The 21,643-nt window shown below is 44.9% G+C and overlaps 2 protein-coding genes and 1 long non-coding RNA gene across 3 annotated transcripts; all 3 read left to right on the forward strand.

Moving 5' to 3' along the window:
* Positions 1-1,333: 1,333 nt before the first annotated feature.
* Positions 1,334-9,574, forward strand: LOC133527879 (Bardet-Biedl syndrome 4 protein homolog). The gene is made up of 9 exons (XM_061865074.1): positions 1,334-1,740; positions 2,754-2,887; positions 4,321-4,433; positions 5,264-5,358; positions 6,006-6,168; positions 7,375-7,536; positions 8,883-9,020; positions 9,065-9,202; positions 9,433-9,574. The coding sequence occupies exons 1-9, from the start codon at positions 1,698-1,700 to the stop codon at positions 9,572-9,574; spliced, it is 1,128 nt and encodes a 375-aa protein (XP_061721058.1). The 5' UTR covers positions 1,334-1,697.
* Positions 9,575-9,832: 258 nt separating this feature from the next.
* On the forward strand, positions 9,833-14,160 carry LOC133527880 (ion-translocating oxidoreductase complex subunit C-like). The gene is made up of 5 exons (XM_061865075.1): positions 9,833-9,942; positions 11,307-11,421; positions 11,988-12,143; positions 12,236-14,108; positions 14,156-14,160. The coding sequence occupies exons 1-5, from the start codon at positions 9,926-9,928 to the stop codon at positions 14,158-14,160; spliced, it is 2,166 nt and encodes a 721-aa protein (XP_061721059.1). The 5' UTR covers positions 9,833-9,925.
* Positions 14,161-14,254: 94 nt separating this feature from the next.
* LOC133527974 (uncharacterized) lies at positions 14,255-18,242 on the forward strand. Its single transcript, XR_009800929.1, has 3 exons — positions 14,255-14,383; positions 14,768-14,936; positions 16,437-18,242. It is a non-coding gene; the product is annotated as an uncharacterized LOC133527974 (long non-coding RNA).
* The last annotated feature ends 3,401 nt before the right edge of the window (positions 18,243-21,643 follow it).

Below are 21,643 nucleotides of genomic sequence, written 5' to 3' on the forward strand. Positions count from 1 at the left end.
CAGAAACTAGGTGACATCTTGAAACTTAGATGCTTACTTAGTTCTTCTGGAATAGAACCTCAAGAATTCTTCAGTAATGATTATGTTGTTAATGACTTGGCAATTGTGCAGTTATACATGAGATACTCTGGCCATGGGCCTCTTCTTTTTAGAATACTAGCAAGATCCAAAAATGGCAAAGGCTTAGGAAGGGTAAAGATGTCTCACAAAAACGCATGATATGGCGGATACGGCGGTATATACGCCCCTGGAGATGACATTAAAGATAATTATATTAAAATAAGTGATTATTAATTATGTATTCATATTTGTAATATTTCTACATCTCTATATTTAACTAATTGTAAGTACTAGTGCAAAATATTGGAGATATTTGACAGTTGTAGATAGTGCTGTACTGTACAGCACCATACGCTTGGCAAACATATCAAACATGCTTGTTCCCTCTAACACAGAACTGCGTCTCTTAGATTGGCCCAATATATGTACTCGGTATCAAAACTATCTATGGTTAGAATGCTTTACACACTTAACGCTTCGCTTCTTTATATTCCTTTGTCTTTGCTACAAATCATTCATAAAATTTAATATATTAAGTATTTTAACTTGTATTTTTATTTTATAACTGGCACATAATATCTTTTTCTGATGCAGACACTTTTATAGGCCTTTAAAATAAAAAATATTAATTCAGACTCATAGAATCCATATCTTGTTTGTCTCACTTAAACTCGGAATCCTATAAACTAAACACTAAACTAATATGGGCGATAAACAGAACAAAAACAGTGGGGACATCCGAAGCTGGTGCTTCTTATACGAGTAGAAGGAATTTCTTTAAATTTTTAAATGTTTATATAATTTTATTTTAATTCCATTAATTTTTATTTTTAATCAGATACCTAATATTGATTGTCTCCCGTCACGAAACAATGGTGTCCCGTTTTTTTTTCTTTTTTCTTTTTTTATAAATAAATATTATAGGACATTATTACACAAATTGACTAAGTCCCACAGTAAGCTCAATAAGGCTTGTGTTGAGGGTATTTAGACAACGATATATATAATATATAAATATTTATAAATACTTAAATACATATAAAACACCCATGACTCAGGAACAAATATCCATGCTCATCACACAAATAAATGCCCTTACCAGGATTTGAACCCGGGACCATCAGCTTCGTAGGCAGGGTCACTACCCACTAGGCCAAACCGGTTGTCAAACTACTTTTGATACTTTAATAAAATGTAAGGGGTACACCGAGCGGATGTTGCCCTTGCCCGTGTCATGGGAAGCACGCAGAGGCAGCACCCGCCAGGTAATTGATGGAATCTAAAATGAACTGGACTATTGGGCGAAAGCGATGGCCTAAATACTGGGCTATTGGGATAAAAAACCGGACGCCTGCCTAATAAAACGGTATTCAACTTTATTTTCTGCCCTCCGGGCAGAAAAATAGTATGCGCACCACGGTAGGAAACGTAGGACATTCCATCCCGCGTGTTAGCCATCCTCGCCTTCGGCTCGGGTAACAATTTTACACGCGCTACGCAATATCCTACTTTTCCTCCCTTGGGACACAAATAACTATTCCGCCAGACGGGGTGACTCGCCCCCACAAAAAGCGACATCTGGAATGGCTTAACTTTAAGTTGTTTCTATGGTAATTTTTATGTAAACAAAGATCAACATGCGAAGACCTTCCGTTTTTGTCGCAAAAGATCCAGAGAAAGGTATGTAAATCTCAAACCATCGAATCGGTCTGCCTGTCACACCGCTAAATGTCTTGGAAACTAAGTATTTATGCTATCGATTTGGAATATGTACGAATAATTCATAATATTGTCATGTTGTCTTCGGTTATCGAAAGTACACTGTAAGGGTGTGTTTCTCTTAAGAAACACTGGGGCAAGCGAAACACTTGTAGGGAAATTAAATAGGTACCATTTCGACGTCAACGACGGATATACCTATCCGAACCGCAGGTCTAACGCCAAAGACGAATTAATCCGTCACAGACCACAGAGAGCAAACAACCGGGCAAGTGCGAGTCGGACTCGCGCACGAAGGGTTCCGTACCATTATTTATAAATACGACAAAAAAATTATGTTTGTTGTATGGGAGCCCCCCTTAAATATTTATTTTATTCTGTTTTTAGTATTTGTTGTTATAGCGGCAACAGAAATACATCATTTGTGAAAATTTCAACTGTCTAGCTATCACGGTTCATGAGATACAGCCTGGTGACAGACGGACGGACGGACAGCGAAGTATCAGTAATAGGGTCCCGTTTGACCCTTTGGGTACGCAACCCTAAAAAACAATAAATTTTGGGGGTTCCCCATACTTAGAACTGTAGGTAACTCAAGTTTTTAAGGTCGCATTTTCACCAGAAATATGTGAACAAAGATACGTATCGAGGGATGTGTTTGTTAAGAACCAATAGAAAGGGCTGCGCTCTGCGCTGCGCTGAGCGAGGATAGGTTGTAAATGAAGAGGTTCTATCGCATGTTTTCTTTTATGATAGAGGAGGCAAACGAGCAGACGGATCACCTGATGGTAAGCGATTACCTCCGCCCATGGACACCTGCAACACCAGAGGGGTTGTTAGTGCCGTCAAGGAAAAAAACGTTTTTTTCCTTGACGGTTTGAAGGTGGTATCGGCATGTGGTGTGTGGTGGTGGCATGTGGTGGAAAGCCTAATTACCAAGCCTTAATATGAAATATTGTGTTCTGTTATTTTAGAATTCCGGTATGGCTCCCGGAATTGGCTGCTTCACGCGCGCTTCGTGCGCGGCGAACACGCCATGTGTCTGAATCTCGCAGACGATCTTCTGAAGAACGCTGACAACTCGCATAGATACGCACATTATGTCAAGGTAAGACTCGAGACGATGGGCAAAGTTTTTGCGAAGCGTCTATGTTTCAGGTTGGCCAAAAATGTTATTTTAAGTCTGTGTTTCTGTCTGGCCGGCTGTTCTGGACCTATCCCAAGGATATGACATGGACAGACCTATAATATCTATAGCTTCTATTGGCTATATGCTGTAGATCTCACGAGTCTGTCTTAGAACTAAAGAGATGTTACACATGAAGTTCATAAATGCGTTCTGATGATAGATACATTATATAGGTCTGTCCATGTCATATCCTTGGGATAGGTAGGTAACGTTTTCAATTGTCAAATTGCTTAGGACCAATAAATACGTTAATAATAGTTGTACGGCGAAAACGAGAAACGGGACTTTCTGCTGTTTTTGTATATGTAGACAAACCAATACTGGGAGCAGTGGGAGCACACCCTACTTGGGACCTGGGGGCCTACCGCGAACCACGTTCGACGTGTTGCCTCTCTGTCGCACTTGTAAATTCGTACGTAAGTGTGACAGGGAGGCAACACGTCGAACGTGGTTCGCGGTAGGCCCTCTGTAGCTAATTGAAGGGTAAATAAATTTGCAAGAGCGATGACTCTGTACCGTGTTTAATAGCACAGCGTGTGGAAGTGTGTGATATAAACGTCTTTTTTTATGAAATTATGACCTTTAAAATCCACACTCAGATCAAATACGGTGCAGAGTTAGCTTAGATGAGCTAAAATTTGATAAATTAAAAGTGGAAAAATTTACTGTCTTGGGTGTGAATTTAATTAAACTCATGACCACTAGATCGCTTGATCTGCCATCTGAGCTACCCAGGCCAGGCCGCGCCCTACACAGCAAATATTTCCACCGTACAAGCCTTTCAGGGATGCACTCTAGCGACATCTACCGTAACACTGTTATACTTCTTAAACGTTCAAGTCTCACCCAAGACAGCAAATTTTGACTGAAATCTTGACTGAAATTTTGACGACCGGCTTGGCCTGGTGGGTAGTGACTCTGCCTACGAAGCTGATGGTCCCGGGTTCAAATCCTGGTAAGGGCATTTATTCGTGTGATGAGGATGGATATTTCTTCCTGAGTAATGGGTGTTTTCAATATATTTAAGTATTTATAAATATTTATATATTATATATATCGTTGTCTAAATACCCTCAACACAAGCCTTAGTCAAATTGTGTAAGAATGTCCTATAGTATTTATTATTTATTTATTAAATATTTCCACCGTACAAGCCTTTCAGCGTGGCACTCTAACAACATCTACCGTAACACTGTTATACTTCTTAAGCGTTCAAGTCTCAATCACTCAATTTTTCCCACTTTTAATTAATTTTTAAGCTTAATAACATCCTTTGCAGAGGTTAATGCAGGATAAATACAAAATTAAGCTAAGGTCCCTGTGATGGACATCTACAGTACTGACAGTTGCAGGGCCTGGTGTACGCGGACGCAGGGAGGCACCAGGAGGCGCTAGAGCGGTTCCACAGCTGCATCCGGCTCCAGCCGTCAGACCCTGAGCCTTTGAAACAAGTCGCCAAAAGTCTGTGAGTATTTTGCTTCGTGGAAGACGCTGGCGGTAGGACTTAAGGTGCGACCAGACCGCAGCTTAAAAAACGGTCACGATACGGAATCGCAGTGACGCATCGTATGCGTACCGTTTTTGACGCATGCTCCCCACACCGCTGCTTAAAATACGCTGACGCACCGTAAATTGATCTGCGTAAAAATCGCAAAAAATATTACACGGAGATCTTATGGCAGACACCACACCGGTGACGTAGAAGACGCAACTGTTGTGTAAATGCAGCGTTTTTTACGCAAAGATCGAAAAATAATGTGGAATCCCAAAAAACACATAAACGAAAAAATCAAAAATGTCTGGACTTTTTACTGGACTTAAAAAAAAAACAGCACGTGTATAAAAAATCTGCTTATCGTTTCCTACTCTATAAAAGTAGAAAAATAAAGTCTTGAAAGGTAGAAGACGGGACCTCTAATATTTCTGAGAAACAAGATACCTATTTTTGGGTCCCATACAAAAAAAACAGACTCAATTTTTTTCTGCTGTCAATATGCCTTATTTCGAAAAAATGTATGCCACATTTATTGTTCCTTATATAATTTTCTATCGGATAGCATTTTTCAAAAAATGATTATCTGAAATAAGTGCGAATGTACTCTTTTCGAGCCATCCAGCCCACCGTGAGGCGTGGCGTTCGAAGGGGTTAATTAAGTAGCTACATCGATAAAACTACCCTTGAATCCTTAGTAATAGTGTACCTACAGATTAAACATAGATAAAGGGACCATCTGTCCTAAACTATATACCTTAAGCAGCACCCTCATTAAGTACATTTTTGTTTAATTTTGAAAGGTCTTGCCAGGGTCGCTACCAGCTCTCTCTCGAAGCTTATTTGGAGGCAGATAAGCTGACCAAGCATCCAGACAGCGACATCTACTGCGCTCTAGGTAAAATAGTACATTACGATACAAGTGCGAAAAATAGGAAATTCGAAACGAGTGGCGATAAATTAAAACACGACCAAAGGGAGTGTATTAAATCGACACGAGTTGCGAATTACCTATTCGCACATGTATCGTACGTTTTACAGTACATATGGCCCTTTTAATATTCGATAGAGTAACGTAATATGCTAATTTTCGCACTAGTGCGGTAAAGTAGCATCATATGTATTGTAAATTATTTTATATTGAAAACACTTTATCTTTTTATTATACATCGTATTTGTATACTCTCTTGTTTGCTTTAGGATCTCCTTCGAGGACCTAAATAATTATGTTCATTTAATAATTATATATATTTTGTGTCTATGGGTGCTGCTTTTTGGCCGCTACCTTTTCATGGCGATCCTGCCATAATAAAAACAAAAAGCTATTGCTTAAATCGTTCCGATTATTTCAACGACACTACGAAATTAAGTACCTAATGGTTTGAAGAAAACCCGTATTTTCAATTTAATTAATTAATACCTCGCTTTCTGCGCCATCCTTCAGCTGCGGCTTATTATGATGCCATTCATAATTATTCTCATCTAAGTGTAAATAATTTATTGTAATCTGACGATTAAGTATAATCTATTTTATTCTGCTTATAGCGGAATGTGCAAGTAACCTAGGCCAGATAGAACGTGGGGTGGAATGGGCGCGAGCGGCGGTGCAAGCTGGCGGGGGCGAGCGTGCAGGGGCGTTGCTGGCGCGACTGCTGCTGTCGTCAGGAGACGCCGTGGGCGCTTCAGCGGCGTACGATCAGGCTATTGCGTAAGTTGGCGTGCTGGCGTGTAAGAGGGTGGGAGCGTTACTGGCGTCTACCGACGCTGTCGGCGTTTATAGGTAACAAATTTTACATTTTAACAAAAAATGTCAAATGTAAAGACGAGAGTTTACTGCAACATTATAAATCCGGTTCGAAGGACCAAATCTTATGTTTTGGTTGGCACCACTCCTTGCATTTTGACATAATTTGACATTCCTTGACAAATCATTGGCATCCGCTATTGACATCCACTTACGGCTATTCTGTAAATAAGTTCAGATATCAGTTAAATAAGTATAAATAGGACCAGATACAAAAATGTATAAAAATATGTAATTACTTTTTGACAAACGTAACGACGAAAATGTGTCAGATGGGTCAACATTCTTTTCGTTGTCTTCTTTCTGACTACTCTGTCACGTTTGTATTAGGGCTTCCAATCTCGGTATACCGAGATCTCGAAATACCGAGATCCCGCACGATTTTTCACTCCCGCTTACTGCGGGATTAGACATGCGGGATCCGCGGGATTTGCGGGATTGAAAAGTATAACGGGGACACATGCTTTTGCGAGCGCTGTCGCTCGGACACTGACGAGCGAGACGACGGCGGCCGGCGGCGCGGCGCGCGCAACGCGCACGGACTACGCATGCGTGAAAACTAACAGCTAAGATGCGTTGCGCGTGGTCGCCCGCCTGGTTAATCGTTCGATTGTTTTTGTTAAGAGAACTTATCTTAATTGATTTCTTATTTAATGTTTCACTAGGTCACCTACCATGCTTTGTTTCACTTTTAACCTTTTTTTATCAACAAACGCGGGATCCCTTTATACCGGGATCCCGCACCAGAAAAAAATCTTGGTCCCGCCGATACCGAGATCCCGCAAGGGCATGCGGGATTGGAAGCCCTAGTTTGTATCTATGTCTTCTATCAAATAAATAAAAGAGTCGAGTGCTATTATATGTCTTTCTAGCTGTATATATAAAACTGAGCTACAGTACAATCTGATAGAATTGGTTATTGGCAGTTTTTATAGACATTTTTAGTGCTCAGTATAAAAAATTGTTAACGGATTTGATCACTAAGGTCTAGCAAATCGGTTAAATGCCTTTTCCTCGGAGACCGATTGACGAAGATAGCTAAAATTTGGAACAGTTATAGCAATTACCACTACTCACACTGTGAATAAGTCAAAACTGTTCATTTTTCAGGACACACGCTTGCGGCGCTGACACCCTGGCCGCAGCGGGCGCGCTGCGTCTCCGAGCCGGCGCGCCGCGCGAGGCCTTCCAACTCCTGGGAGCAGCATTAGCGCAGCAGCCGTCGCAGCATGCTGCTGCACTAGCCCTTGCTGCTATGATGCTTCAACACCGGTAGTACAACCTTAATATTTTCAAGACTCATGCTTGTGGTGTAGATAGACTTGCCGCAGCGAGAGCGTTACGTCTCCGTGCTGGCGCGCGGCGCGATTCCTTCCAACTCCTGGGAGCAGCATTAGCGCAGCAGCCGTCGCAGCATGCTGCTGCACTAGCCCTTGCTGCTATGATGCTTCAACACCGGTAGTACAACCTTAATATTTTCAAGACTCATGCTTGTGGTGTAGATAGACTTGCCGCAGCGAGAGCGTTACGTCTCCGTGCTGGCGCGCGGCGCGATTCCTTCCAACTCCTGGGAGCAGCATTAGCGCAGCAGCCGTCGCAGCATGCTGCTGCACTAGCCCTTGCTGCTATGATGCTTCAACACCGGTAGTACAACCTTAATATTTTCAAGACTCATGCTTGTGGTGTAGATAGACTTGCCGCAGCGAGAGCGTTACGTCTCCGTGCTGGCGCGCGGCGCGATTCCTTCCAACTCCTGGGAGCAGCATTAGCGCAGCAGCCGTCGCAGCATGCTGCTGCACTAGCCCTTGCTGCTATGATGCTTCAACACCGGTAGTACAACCTTAATATTTTCAAGACTCATGCTTGTGGTGTAGATAGACTTGCCGCAGCGAGAGCGTTACGTCTCCGTGCTGGCGCGCGGCGCGATTCCTTCCAACTCCTGGGAGCAGCATTAGCGCAGCAGCCGTCGCAGCATGCTGCTGCACTAGCCCTTGCTGCTATGATGCTTCAACACCGGTAGTACAACCTTAATATTTTCAAGACTCATGCTTGTGGTGTAGATAGACTTGCCGCAGCGAGAGCGTTACGTCTCCGTGCTGGCGCGCGGCGCGATTCCTTCCAACTCCTGGGAGCAGCATTAGCGCAGCAGCCGTCGCAGCATGCTGCTGCACTAGCCCTTGCTGCTATGATGCTTCAACACCGGTAGTACAACCTTAATATTTTCAAGACTCATGCTTGTGGTGTAGATAGACTTGCCGCAGCGAGAGCGTTACGTCTCCGTGCTGGCGCGCGGCGCGATTCCTTCCAACTCCTGGGAGCAGCATTAGCGCAGCAGCCGTCGCAGCATGCTGCTGCACTAGCCCTTGCTGCTATGATGCTTCAACACCGGTAGTACAACCTTAATATTTTCAAGACTCATGCTTGTGGTGTAGATAGACTTGCCGCAGCGAGAGCGTTACGTCTCCGTGCTGGCGCGCGGCGCGATTCCTTCCAACTCCTGGGAGCAGCATTAGCGCAGCAGCCGTCGCAGCATGCTGCTGCACTAGCCTTTGCTGCTATGATGCTTCAACACCGGTAGTACAACCTTAATATTTTCAAGACGCATGCTTGTGGTGTAGACTTGCCGCAGCGAGAGCGTTACGTCTCCGTGCTGGCGCGCGGCGCGATTCCTTCCAACTCCTGGGAGCAGCATTAGCGCAGCAGCCGTCGCAGCATGCTGCTGCACTAGCCTTTGCTGCTATGATGCTTCAACACCGGTAGTACAACCTTAATATTTTCAAGACGCATGCTTGTGGTGTAGACTTGCCGCAGCGAGAGCGTTACGTCTCCGTGCTGGCGCGCGGCGCGATTCCTTCCAACTCCTGGGAGCAGCATTAGCGCAGCAGCCGTCGCAGCATGCTGCTGCACTAGCCCTTGCTGCTATGATGCTTCAACACCGGTAGTACAACCTTAATATTTTCAAGACTCATGCTTGTGGTGTAGATAGACTTGCCGCAGCGAGAGCGTTACGTCTCCGTGCTGGCGCGCGGCGCGATTCCTTCCAACTCCTGGGAGCAGCATTAGCGCAGCAGCCGTCGCAGCATGCTGCTGCACTAGCCTTTGCTGCTATGATGCTTCAACACCGGTAGTACAACCTTAATATTTTCAAGACGCATGCTTGTGGTGTAGACTTGCCGCAGCGAGAGCGTTACGTCTCCGTGCTGGCGCGCGGCGCGATTCCTTCCAACTCCTGGGAGCAGCATTAGCGCAGCAGCCGTCGCAGCATGCTGCTGCACTAGCCCTTGCTGCTATGATGCTTCAACACCGGTAGTACAACCTTAATATTTTCAAGACTCATGCTTGTGGTGTAGATAGACTTGCCGCAGCGAGAGCGTTACGTCTCCGTGCTGGCGCGCGGCGCGATTCCTTCCAACTCCTGGGAGCAGCATTAGCGCAGCAGCCGTCGCAGCATGCTGCTGCACTAGCCCTTGCTGCTATGATGCTTCAACACCGGTAGTACAACCTTAATATTTTCAAGACTCATGCTTGTGGTGTAGATAGACTTGCCGCAGCGAGAGCGTTACGTCTCCGTGCTGGCGCGCGGCGCGATTCCTTCCAACTCCTGGGAGCAGCATTAGCGCAGCAGCCGTCGCAGCATGCTGCTGCACTAGCCCTTGCTGCTATGATGCTTCAACACCGGTAGTACAACCTTAATATTTTCAAGACTCATGCTTGTGGTGTAGATAGACTTGCCGCAGCGAGAGCGTTACGTCTCCGTGCTGGCGCGCGGCGCGATTCCTTCCAACTCCTGGGAGCAGCATTAGCGCAGCAGCCGTCGTAGCATGCTGCTGCACTAGCCTTTGCTGCTATGATGCTTCAACACCGGTAGTACAACCTTAATATTTTCAAGACGCATGCTTGTGGTGTAGACTTGCCGCAGCGAGAGCGTTACGTCTCCGTGCTGGCGCGCGGCGCGATTCCTTCCAACTCCTGAGAGCAGCTCTAGCGCAACAGCCCTCGCAGCATGCTGCTGCTATGATGCTGCAACATCGGTAGTGTACTAGTGTACCTTAACACGTTTGTTGTGGTATCGTCTCCTCGCGAGGCGTTCCACCTCTTGGAAGTAGCATTAGCGCAGCAGCTCTCACAGCACGCTGCTGCTCTAGCCCTTGCTGCTATGATGCTGCAACATCGGTAGTGTACTAGTGTACCTTACCACGTTTGTTGTGGTATCGTCTCCTCGCGAGGCGTTCCACCTCTTGGAAGTAGCATTAGCGCAGCAACTCTCACAGCACGCTGCTGCTCTAGCCCTTGCTGCTATGATGCTGCAACATCGGTAGTGTACTAGTGTACCTTACCACGTTTGTTGTGGTATCGTCTCCTCGCGAGGCGTTCCACCTCTTGGAAGTAGCATTAGCGCAGCAGCTCTCACAGCACGCTGCTGCTCTAACCCTTGCTGCTATGATGCTGCAACATCGGTAGTGTACTAGTGTACCTTAACACGTTTGTTGTGGTATCGTCTCCTCGCGAGGCGTTCCACTTCTTGGAAGTAGCATTAGCGCAGCAGCTCTCACAGCACGCTGCTGCTCTAGCCCTTGCTGCTATGATGCTGCAACATCGGTAGTGTACTAGTGTACCTTACCACGTTTGTTGTGGTATCGTCTCCTCGCGAGGCGTTCCACCTCTTGGAAGTAGCATTAGCGCAGCAGCTCTCACAGCACGCTGCTGCTCTAGCCCTTGCTGATATGATGCTGCAACATCGGCAGTGTCTGAACACGTGTGCTGTGGAATCGTCTCTGTGCGAGGGTTTCCAGCTCTTGGAACCATCAGCGCAGCAACCCTCATAGCACGCTGCTGCTCTGAATCTGATGCTGAAACTTCGTTAAGTAACCTAGTGCCTATTTGCCACTTTGTCAGTAGAAAAAAGCGGCAACTTACAAAGAAAAGTAAGTGTAAAGATCGATCTTCCATACCTACGTATTTAAATTTCGCGACTTTTCCTACTGACAATTTGATTTGCCAGACTATATAGTATTGTTGAAGTTATGTTATGTTTATTTCAGAGATCTGGATGCGGCGCTAGCCAGACTGAAAGCGGCTCTTTCTGCCCACCCGACATGTGTAGCTGCCCATAGTAACTTGGGCTTGGCTCTAATGGCGAAAAAGAAGTATGTTGCGGTAAGTAGATTTGTGCCATTCTCGAGATCGTTCTCCGTTTACTGTGGGAAATATTCTCGAGCGAGAACGTTCTCAAACAAAACGCAGAACTAGCAGTATCCTATGTAACAGTAGAAGTCTATACAGGTTTGACGTCGAAGGGGTGTATTTTTCTCAGGAATATCCTTATTTCTTAAACTTAAGTGCCTTACCTTAACCGGGTTAACCTAAAGTGCCTTTTTGCTTCCTATCTTGCCTAATTACGGTTATATCGTTGTATCTAAGGTATAGGAATCAGAATCACGAATATTATAAGGAAGGAAAGCTGCTCATTGCGGGATGAATTCTTTAATATTGCGTAGTGCCTGTACAGGGGCCCATTTCTTGAACGGTATTAGTCTAATATTATTAGTGTGTTGCCATGGTAACCCATACGACTTGACAGTGCGTGGACTAATAATATTAGTCTAATTCGTTCGATCCAGAAATAATCCCCAGGCAGGTCCCTAATCTTCTATCAAATAAGGCCCTTTAACGCCCGTTAAATTAACAATTTGACATTGAATCCTTGAAATCTCATTCGCCAGGCGCTGACATGTCTCCAACGCACGGTGTGGTCGGCGCCGCTCAGCGCTCGCGCCGCGCACAACTTAGGCCTCGCGTTACTGCTGTGCAGACGTCCGGCCTCGGCCTTCTGTCGGCTGGCTACAGCAGCAGCATTGCAACCAAGGCAGCCTTACACGGTAAGTTGAACATATTTATTTCTCTTCTGGTAGAGTGTAACACTAAAATAAATTATTTTTGGAACCTATATAGATTATTTTTTGGTTCTCAGGTCCTTCTAATAGGCATCGCACTAGAACGCCTCGGGGACGCCCGCGCCGACGCCGCGTACGCACGCGCCGCAGCCCTAGCGCCCGGCGACGCTCTGGTGCGTCTCAACCGCGCCGGGCGGCTGGCGCGCTCCGGCCACGCCGGGCAGGCTGCCGAGCAGGCGCGCGCCGTGGCGGAGATACTGCAGGGAGAGGAGAAGCCTGACGCACAGGTTAGTACCGACCGCGCCGGGCGGCTGGCGCGCTCCGGCCACGCCGGGCAGGCTGCCGAGCAGGCGCGCGCCGTGGCGGAGATACTGCAGGGAGAGGAGAAGCCTGACGCACAGGTTAGTACCGACCGCGCCGGGCGGCTGGCGCGCTCCGGCCACGCCGGGCAGGCTGCCGAGCAGGCGCGCGCCGTGGCGGAGATACTGCAGGGAGAGGAGAAGCCTGACGCACAGGTTAGTACCGACCGCGCCGGGCGGCTGGCGCGCTCCGGCCACGCCGGGCAGGCTGCCGAGCAGGCGCGCGCCGTGGCGGAGATACTGCAGGGAGAGGAGAAGCCTGACGCACAGGTTAGTACCGACCGCGCCGGGCGGCTGGCGCGCTCCGGCCACGCCGGGCAGGCTGCCGAGCAGGCGCGCGCCGTGGCGGAGATACTGCAGGGAGAGGAGAAGCCTGACGCACAGGTTAGTACCGACCGCGCCGGGCGGCTGGCGCGCTCCGGCCACGCCGGGCAGGCTGCCGAGCAGGCGCGCGCCGTGGCGGAGATACTGCAGGGAGAGGAGAAGCCTGACGCACAGGTTAGTACCGACCGCGCCGGGCGGCTGGCGCGCTCCGGCCACGCCGGGCAGGCTGCCGAGCAGGCGCGCGCCGTGGCGGAGATACTGCAGGGAGAGGAGAAGCCTGACGCACAGGTTAGTACCGACCGCGCCGGGCGGCTGGCGCGCTCCGGCCACGCCGGGCAGGCTGCCGAGCAGGCGCGCGCCGTGGCGGAGATACTGCAGGGAGAGGAGAAGCCTGACGCACAGGTTAGTACCGACCGCGCCGGGCGGCTGGCGCGCTCCGGCCACGCCGGGCAGGCTGCCGAGCAGGCGCGCGCCGTGGCGGAGATACTGCAGGGAGAGGAGAAGCCTGACGCACAGGTTAGTACCGACCGCGCCGGGCGGCTGGCGCGCTCCGGCCACGCCGGGCAGGCTGCCGAGCAGGCGCGCGCCGTGGCGGAGATACTGCAGGGAGAGGAGAAGCCTGACGCACAGGTTAGTACCGACCGCGCCGGGCGGCTGGCGCGCTCCGGCCACGCCGGGCAGGCTGCCGAGCAGGCGCGCGCCGTGGCGGAGATACTGCAGGGAGAGGAGAAGCCTGACGCACAGGTTAGTACCGACCGCGCCGGGCGGCTGGCGCGCTCCGGCCACGCCGGGCAGGCTGCCGAGCAGGCGCGCGCCGTGGCGGAGATACTGCAGGGAGAGGAGAAGCCTGACGCACAGGTTAGTACCGACCGCGCCGGGCGGCTGGCGCGCTCCGGCCACGCCGGGCAGGCTGCCGAGCAGGCGCGCGCCGTGGCGGAGATACTGCAGGGAGAGGAGAAGCCTGACGCACAGGTTAGTACCGACCGCGCCGGGCGGCTGGCGCGCTCCGGCCACGCCGGGCAGGCTGCCGAGCAGGCGCGCGCCGTGGCGGAGATACTGCAGGGAGAGGAGAAGCCTGACGCACAGGTTAGTACCGACCGCGCCGGGCGGCTGGCGCGCTCCGGCCACGCCGGGCAGGCTGCCGAGCAGGCGCGCGCCGTGGCGGAGATACTGCAGGGAGAGGAGAAGCCTGACGCACAGGTTAGTACCGACCGCGCCGGGCGGCTGGCGCGCTCCGGCCACGCCGGGCAGGCCGCCGAGCAGGCGCGCGCCGTGGCGGAGATACTGCAGGGAGAGGAGAAGCCTGACGCACAGGTTAGTACCGACCGCGCCGGGCGGCTGGCGCGCTCCGGCCACGCCGGGCAGGCTGCCGAGCAGGCGCGCGCCGTGGCGGAGATACTGCAGGGAGAGGAGAAGCCTGACGCACAGGTTAGTACCGACCGCGCCGGGCGGCTGGCGCGCTCCGGCCACGCCGGGCAGGCTGCCGAGCAGGCGCGCGCCGTGGCGGAGATACTGCAGGGAGAGGAGAAGCCTGACGCACAGGTTAGTACCAACCCATAACTCCCATTGGGTCCATTTCTCAAACGGTATTAGACTAATATTATTAGTCCACGAACTGTCAAGTCGTATCGGTTACCATGGCAACACACTAGTAATATTAGACTATTACCATTCGAGAACGACACACTCGATTTTTTTCCAAAATACTAGTATTTCATCTAATATTCATCCATAGTGTGCGTTAGCGTTAAGTCCATCTGTAAATTTAAGGCCAGACCATGTATGGCCACAGAAAACTGTCGAGTATGGTGTTCCGCAACCGTGGACAATCCGACTTTGAATTCAGATGTTACTGTGTGGTCTAAATACAACATGCGAGACAAATCAATCTAGAAAAAACCTAAACTATAGTATTTTCGTTCGCAGTTAAGCAGTTCCCTGGCAACGCTACTGGCCTTGCTTCGCGACGCTGGCGTCCAGCTGGCAGATTTGCCAGACCACCTCCCGCGCGCCGACACGCCCGACGACTTGCCAGAAGACGACATGACAGCTGACGAGGTTTAATCGTAGCAAACTTCGTTAGATAACATTGATTGTAAGTTACGCTCTACATATGGCTCTACTTTAGAATTTTCCATCACAATATCGTTGCTTAGCGATCCTGAAATATATAGATAGACTTGGCAGATAATCTGTCGGGCACCAACATCCCAGACGATTTACCTGACAATTGACAAAATTTACTGTAAGTTATGCTCTACATATGACTCTACATTAGTGTTTTTCCTAGCAATATTGTTAGCATCGCTTCGTGACGCTGGGATCTGGTAGACTTATCAAACCACTTGCCACTTCTCAGTATTGTGGATTATATTATTTGCAATTTTAACGCCACTTTTAGCACCTAAGCTATACGTGAGCTATATGTTTTGAAAATTTTGAAATTCTTCACGTAGTCTACGTGAAGAATTTCGATGAGGATTGGCGTCCAGCTAGCCAACCGGCCAGATTTCGTTAAAAACTTTGTTGGATGGCATTGACTGTAAGCATGTTCTACATATGGCTCTACGTATTTTTGTTAGTAATATTATTGGTACCTATTGCTTCGTGATCCTGGCGTATGTGTTCTGAAAAAGCGCGTACTGTTAAAAAATAGTTAATCACGAATAAATATATCTGAGATCGAAGAATAGGTACTGTTTGTAGGACGTTAACAAAAGTGTACTATTGGCGCACGATCGAAGCTATTATAACCACAAATATTGTTTATTACCTTCGCTTTTTGCTATGTTCGATAATGCTACCAATTGCATCATGTACATAAGTACATAGATTTTATACGTTCAATATAAATTTATTTTTCATAGTTATATTGTAAGTCGAGTGATCATGAAATATTTTGCCCTATTCGTTCTAGCATTATATTTTAGTGGGGTAAGTTTTTTTTAATAAATATACTAGATATATTATGTGTTCAAAAAAATTGAAGCCCCTATAGAGCATTGCTTGCTTGGGTTTTGAGTGCCGGGAACCCGCTTGGCGGGCGCTCTCTTCGTAGTCGCTTTCCTCTACAAAGCGGGAAAACGCTAGAATCGGCTCCGCGTGTAGCGCTACGAAAACGTTGGCAGTGAATGCGTTAATTAGTTATCTCCACTTGCTCATAGGATTGTACCTTTTTCCTAAATTAGTTATGTATACGAGTACAGGTGTGGTATGCAGGTAAGTAACTCTAAATGACTGTCAAAATTGTAAATGAAAAAGGAGAAAACCGAGGTTCCTTAACAATCTTCTGAAATTATATCCCATTCCACACCTATATCACATTTAGGGCCAGTTGCACCAACCACGAACTGATCAACATCACTTGGCTATGAGATTTCCCGTACAATGTAATTCAGCAAGCCCTTAACGATGGCAGATGGTTAGAACCGACCCTTGACCGTCTCTGTATAAGTAATGTTTTTTGCCCAGACTGCAAAGATTTTTAGGCATTGTGTAACATTTTTTGTATTATTTTTAAGCGTTCGCCCAATGGTCAAATCCACGTTACATCAGTTGCATATACCCGGTTGTAATTCTCAATTTCACTTTCTAGACTGCCGCACAAAACCAAACGACCCAAAAAGAACTAGACGCTGAATTAATAATACTACCCCCTCTGATCCTTGGCTACGAAGATTTAGCCGACAGCGACCGCGACAGCAATGACGCCAACAACGATACTGTTGATGCAGCACCTTCCAACGAAACTATCAATAGCAGAATTAAAGGTCTACGTGAACTTACCCAGAACATCGGGGGTAACTTTGCGTTGCCAAACGTCTTGGCTGCGAGAATGTCACAGATGGATGACACTAATAAATTGGTTATGGCGAATAACTTGGCGCAACTTTTACAGCTTAGTATGTTAGGTGCGACGCCTTCGATGGACGCCACAAAGAGAAGGCAAAATGTTGATGTTGAAACCAGTCCAGTGGGAGGGGGTCAGCCTGACTGGAATTTGAGCTAGAAAGTTTTGTGTATAGTAATTTTGTTGATTAGTGGGTAGGTTGGACTCTGACCACACTATATTACATCTTAGCAAAAACTGCTGCTACTTTGTACAGATCTGCTCCCATACTTGACATGAAAACTTAGCGTGGTCCAACTCCAGCATGCCCTTCTCGCCAATGTTTCTTTTTAAAATATGTTCAAGGACCAAATAGAAAAACGTTTTGTCTATGGTATGGTTTCGCAAGATGTCTCTCTTTTTAAGTCATATGTATTTTTCATATTGTATGTATTGTATGTATTACTTGTATATAACGGGTGTTTGCTGTAAGACGAGCGAATCATTAAACCATATATTGTAATCCTCAAACGATATAACTGTTGAACCCGTTCGTTGTTGGAAGGCTGGCAACGCACTTACAACCCCTCTGGTGTTGCAGGTGTCCATGGGCGGCGGTAATCGCTTACCATCAGGTGATCCGTCTGCTCGTTTGCCTCCTCTACCATAAAAAAAAAACGACTTTTAAAAATTTCGAAATCTATAGATTTTATTTTTTTTATACAAATTAAATATTATTTTCAATGTACGCTGACATCAGTGTGTTTGACGTTGCTTGTCACGCTTTAAACAAAATACAATTTGCAATACATTGCGCCTTAGAATAAACTTTACAGTACATATGATGCTACTTTATAGCACTAGTGCGAAAATTAGCATATTACGTGACTGTGTCGAACATTTAAAGGACCATATGTACTGTAAAACGTTGTACGATACATGTGCGAATAGGCAATTCGCAACTCGTGTCGATTTAAAACACTCCCTTCGGTCGTGTTTTAATTTATCGCCACTCGTTTCGAATTTCCTATTTTTCGCACTTGTATCGTAATGTACTATTAAAGTGTAATTAAAATCTACACAAGTTATTTTTAAAAGTCGCTTAACAAATGTTGGTCAGTTGGAGTAGTACAGCCTACAGATTAATTTATTGCTCCTGTAACAGGACACACCATGTATGTAATTTGTTGCTTATGTATGTTAAATCTTAGATAAGATTTTGTTATTTTTGTTAATAGTGCCTAGTAGCTACTTCTAGGTAACTATTAACAAGTAGACAGTAGCACCGCCCACAATCTCTCTTCTTTGCCTTAAGGTTGACTGGTAGAGAATGCCTTTTGGCATTAATTCCGCCTTTTGTACAATACGTTTTCTTTTGTGAAATAAAATTTTAATAAATAATTACTTTAACCCACAAAGAAGCTGGGGCTGAATTTAATTTATTTTTGAAAGAGATATATACTAAAACGGACGTGAAACTTAATAAAAGAAACATTTTGCGAGTTAGTTATTAAGTGTACTAATTACTCGTAGTTATCTTACTTATAGTGTTAAATAAAACAATACACAAAATAGTTTTCAATTATTTATAATGAAAGTATCACCTTCGTCATACCAGCACTGAAGGGTGTCCACGTTTTACGTACAACACAATTACAAAATATAATCGACACTGAGCACGTACAAATAAGGTTGGGAATCGAACAGCCGGCCTGGCGCAATGGACTCGCCTGAAGGCACTTGAGGTTTGGCGTTACAATTTGGCAAGTCGACTTTTGTATGAATTTCTAATGGATAGAAAAGTGACAGAAACTTTGTGAATAAGTTCTGTAAGTACTACGTAGGCTGATGTACAAGAACGTACCTTTGATTTGCTATCACTCTTCTGTCCATATCTAAAGATATTACAGAGTGAAATAAAAAAGTAATTCACATTATTTTCGTAAAATTTAAAGAATATTATTAAGTAGGTAGCATTGTTGAAATTATATGACATGTGTTTTTAATGTCCTTGTCAGTCTTAATATCTAAAATAAATGACAATATCATTAGTTTTCAACCATTAAGCGATAATAATGAAGATGGATTTGAAATGGTGACAAATATCTAATAAGTAATAAAACTAAATCACGCCCAAAACATTGGTATTTATACAACTATTTTTACGATTCTTAATCATTTGTGAAAAATCTAGCTCTTTTGCTACTGGTTTCTATAGCAAATATTTATATTGGTGTTGAAATTTGGTTTATGTTGAATTTTTAAAGTATTTGCCAATATTTTGGGCGAGTTTACAACGGGCTTGAATTATACAATTTCGGTAAACATTTTAAACACAGGCCGGCTAAGGCGAAATTATTGCTTCTAAATTTACACAGTCGATTTACGAATAAGTACAAAATGTACAATTTGTACCATGGTTCAGACTGGGTAACCAAAATAAATGTACCTTTATGTACCAGTAAGCGAAACCAACTTAATATTTTTAAGTTTTAGAATGTTGCATTGATAATATTATTTTTTTGCTTATCAGACCAAATTACATTTTTTTTTAACATGGCGCTGAAATGTCAAACACATCGTAGCCTCGGAGAAACCCCGAAACTTCGGTACCTAGTCATATTTTTGTCAGACCTACTCTTAAATTTGAGAAGTGTTCTTCGTAAATTCGAAAGTAATAATGTTGTTTTCTGATTGTAGCTTTGTTCCCTTTTTGGTACACAAGAGAAGCTGTATACCTACGTCTCTTTCAGTCCAATTTTGGTTTTTTAGTGTGTATTTTAATATTAACGTGCGAACAAGCTCATCGTTTATAAAGGGAACTAAAGCAAATTAATATTCTGATTATAAAATTGTGCCAATCCCAGATCGAATATAACATGGAAGTATTTGAACACTCAGCGCTGTAACTAAACACTTTACCAATAATATTTATATACAATAATTATAAAACGAAACAAAATAGACAGTCATGTGTGGTGTGAATATTTTTTTATTTGACACATAATAGGGTTGGCAAGTTTCGTAAAATTTAAGTATTTTTAAGACTGGTTGCCCAACCCACAACACCACAAAAAGTACAAAATTCCCCGTTTTTATCCTTAATAACTATTTCCAATTCATACTAATATTTGAACACTATCCGAATGTCTATTTAAACATTAAACATCTATCTTTATAAATGCACTTCTTGTTAGTTTATCTACGCTACGTTAGAGTGAAAGTTACGAATTCATAAAAATACCAGAGTCTAAGACGCCGAAGTAAAATAATAATATGCGAAACATACTTGTCAATTGGTAATGAAGTACAAACTAATATAATTTATTAGCCTCAACTTGATTAACCAATTGCAATCTAGCCAGCTGATAAAAAAAAAAAAAACAATATAAAACTAACAAAAACAAGTAAACATGAGAGCTTCAAATAAAAAGGCGGAAATAAGTGGTTCAAATATGGATTCAGTCTGGCTAGGCACAAATAATATAAAGTTATTTAAAAATGGAATAAGGCAGTTGAAAAAAAAATACACCAGAGAGAAGAGAGAGTGGACGCTCATTTAAATAGAGAACGGCATGGTTGTCTCACACTTTTGAACTTATTTTAATATTTCTTTGGTGTTGTGTCATATTTATTGATTGATTCCATTACGGACGCTATACGACGGCGAACTATACTATCCTAGGTCTGTGCAAACACCCTAACATATATTGATATATAAGAAATACTGTTCGGAGTATCCTTGATTCATTTACATTTGCGGATCAGAAAAATAAACCGTTCGCACAAACCGAAAAGAACTATAGGTATATACCTCCGATCCCTAAGCTTATCTATATTTACACCAATTAAGTCTATTTACATAAAATGGAATCATTGAGATCATTACAATATTTACTTACATTAAAATGACATTTCTGAGGTCTATTATCTATGCGTTAAATAAAAAATAATACTTCACGTTAGACTGGTTTGGTACTCAGTGTTACCATGTATGAGGTATTGATGTTTACCTTACCGGTAAAAGTACGATTTCGTCTATGGCCATAGACAAAGACAACAGTAAAGAACGGCGCCATATTGCACGAATTTAACAAAAAAAAAAACTTAAACGGATCGATTGCACTTTTAAAAACAGACAGCGTTGGAATACTGGCTAGCAATAACACTTTCATATTTCAATATAACAAAGAAGCAGAGCGAACAAGACGGATCTTAAAAATGTCATGATTGATGAGTTGTTTCTTTCGTCCTGCTTGCAAGGGAGAAAAGTTTATTATAAACGAAATGTAAGTCTCAGCCATTCTGAATTTGAGATCCGATATCATACTTGAAGAAATACAGCAATTGATGTCATAAAAGTCCATACTACGTCGTTACTAATAATTTCCGAAATATTATTAACAACCATTTTGGAACGTTCGAGTATCTTATACTGACGTTTGGATTACGTAGTGCATCCTCAACATTCCTAAGATTCCTGTATGGAAGAACCTGGCTTTGTCGAGATGTCAGATTGAGAGATTTATAAACTTTCCAATTAAGCAAATTTTGATAACAATATTTCGTAAATCAGTCAATGGGCTGAGTCCAGCTTGTTTTTAGATTAAGTAATGCAATCCAGTTTTTTGGAAGATTTCGATTTGTACAAACCAATTTAATCAGACATTACGTAAGAAAATGTTGGTTAGTTAAAACCGTTTTTCAAAATGAAAACCGGTGGTGATCATACAAAATATTATATGTCCTCAATATTCAACCGAAGCGCTCTTTGACGAGGAACATTAATTTCTTCTTGCCCTTGTATTTGAGTTTGATTTCCTGTAACAGAGCCGCGAACTGATGGGGGCCGTCGTGTGCGAGCGCGAATGTGTCTCTAGCTTTACCTGCAACAGAAAATGGGTTATAGTGGTCGGGGGCGCTAGACTTTGAAACAACATTTTTGACGTTTTTCTGTGACGTGCGTGTTAGTC

This window comes from Cydia pomonella, chromosome 18 (genome assembly GCF_033807575.1).
Source record: "Cydia pomonella isolate Wapato2018A chromosome 18, ilCydPomo1, whole genome shotgun sequence".
In the NCBI taxonomy this organism is placed as follows: Eukaryota; Metazoa; Arthropoda; class Insecta; order Lepidoptera; family Tortricidae; genus Cydia; species Cydia pomonella.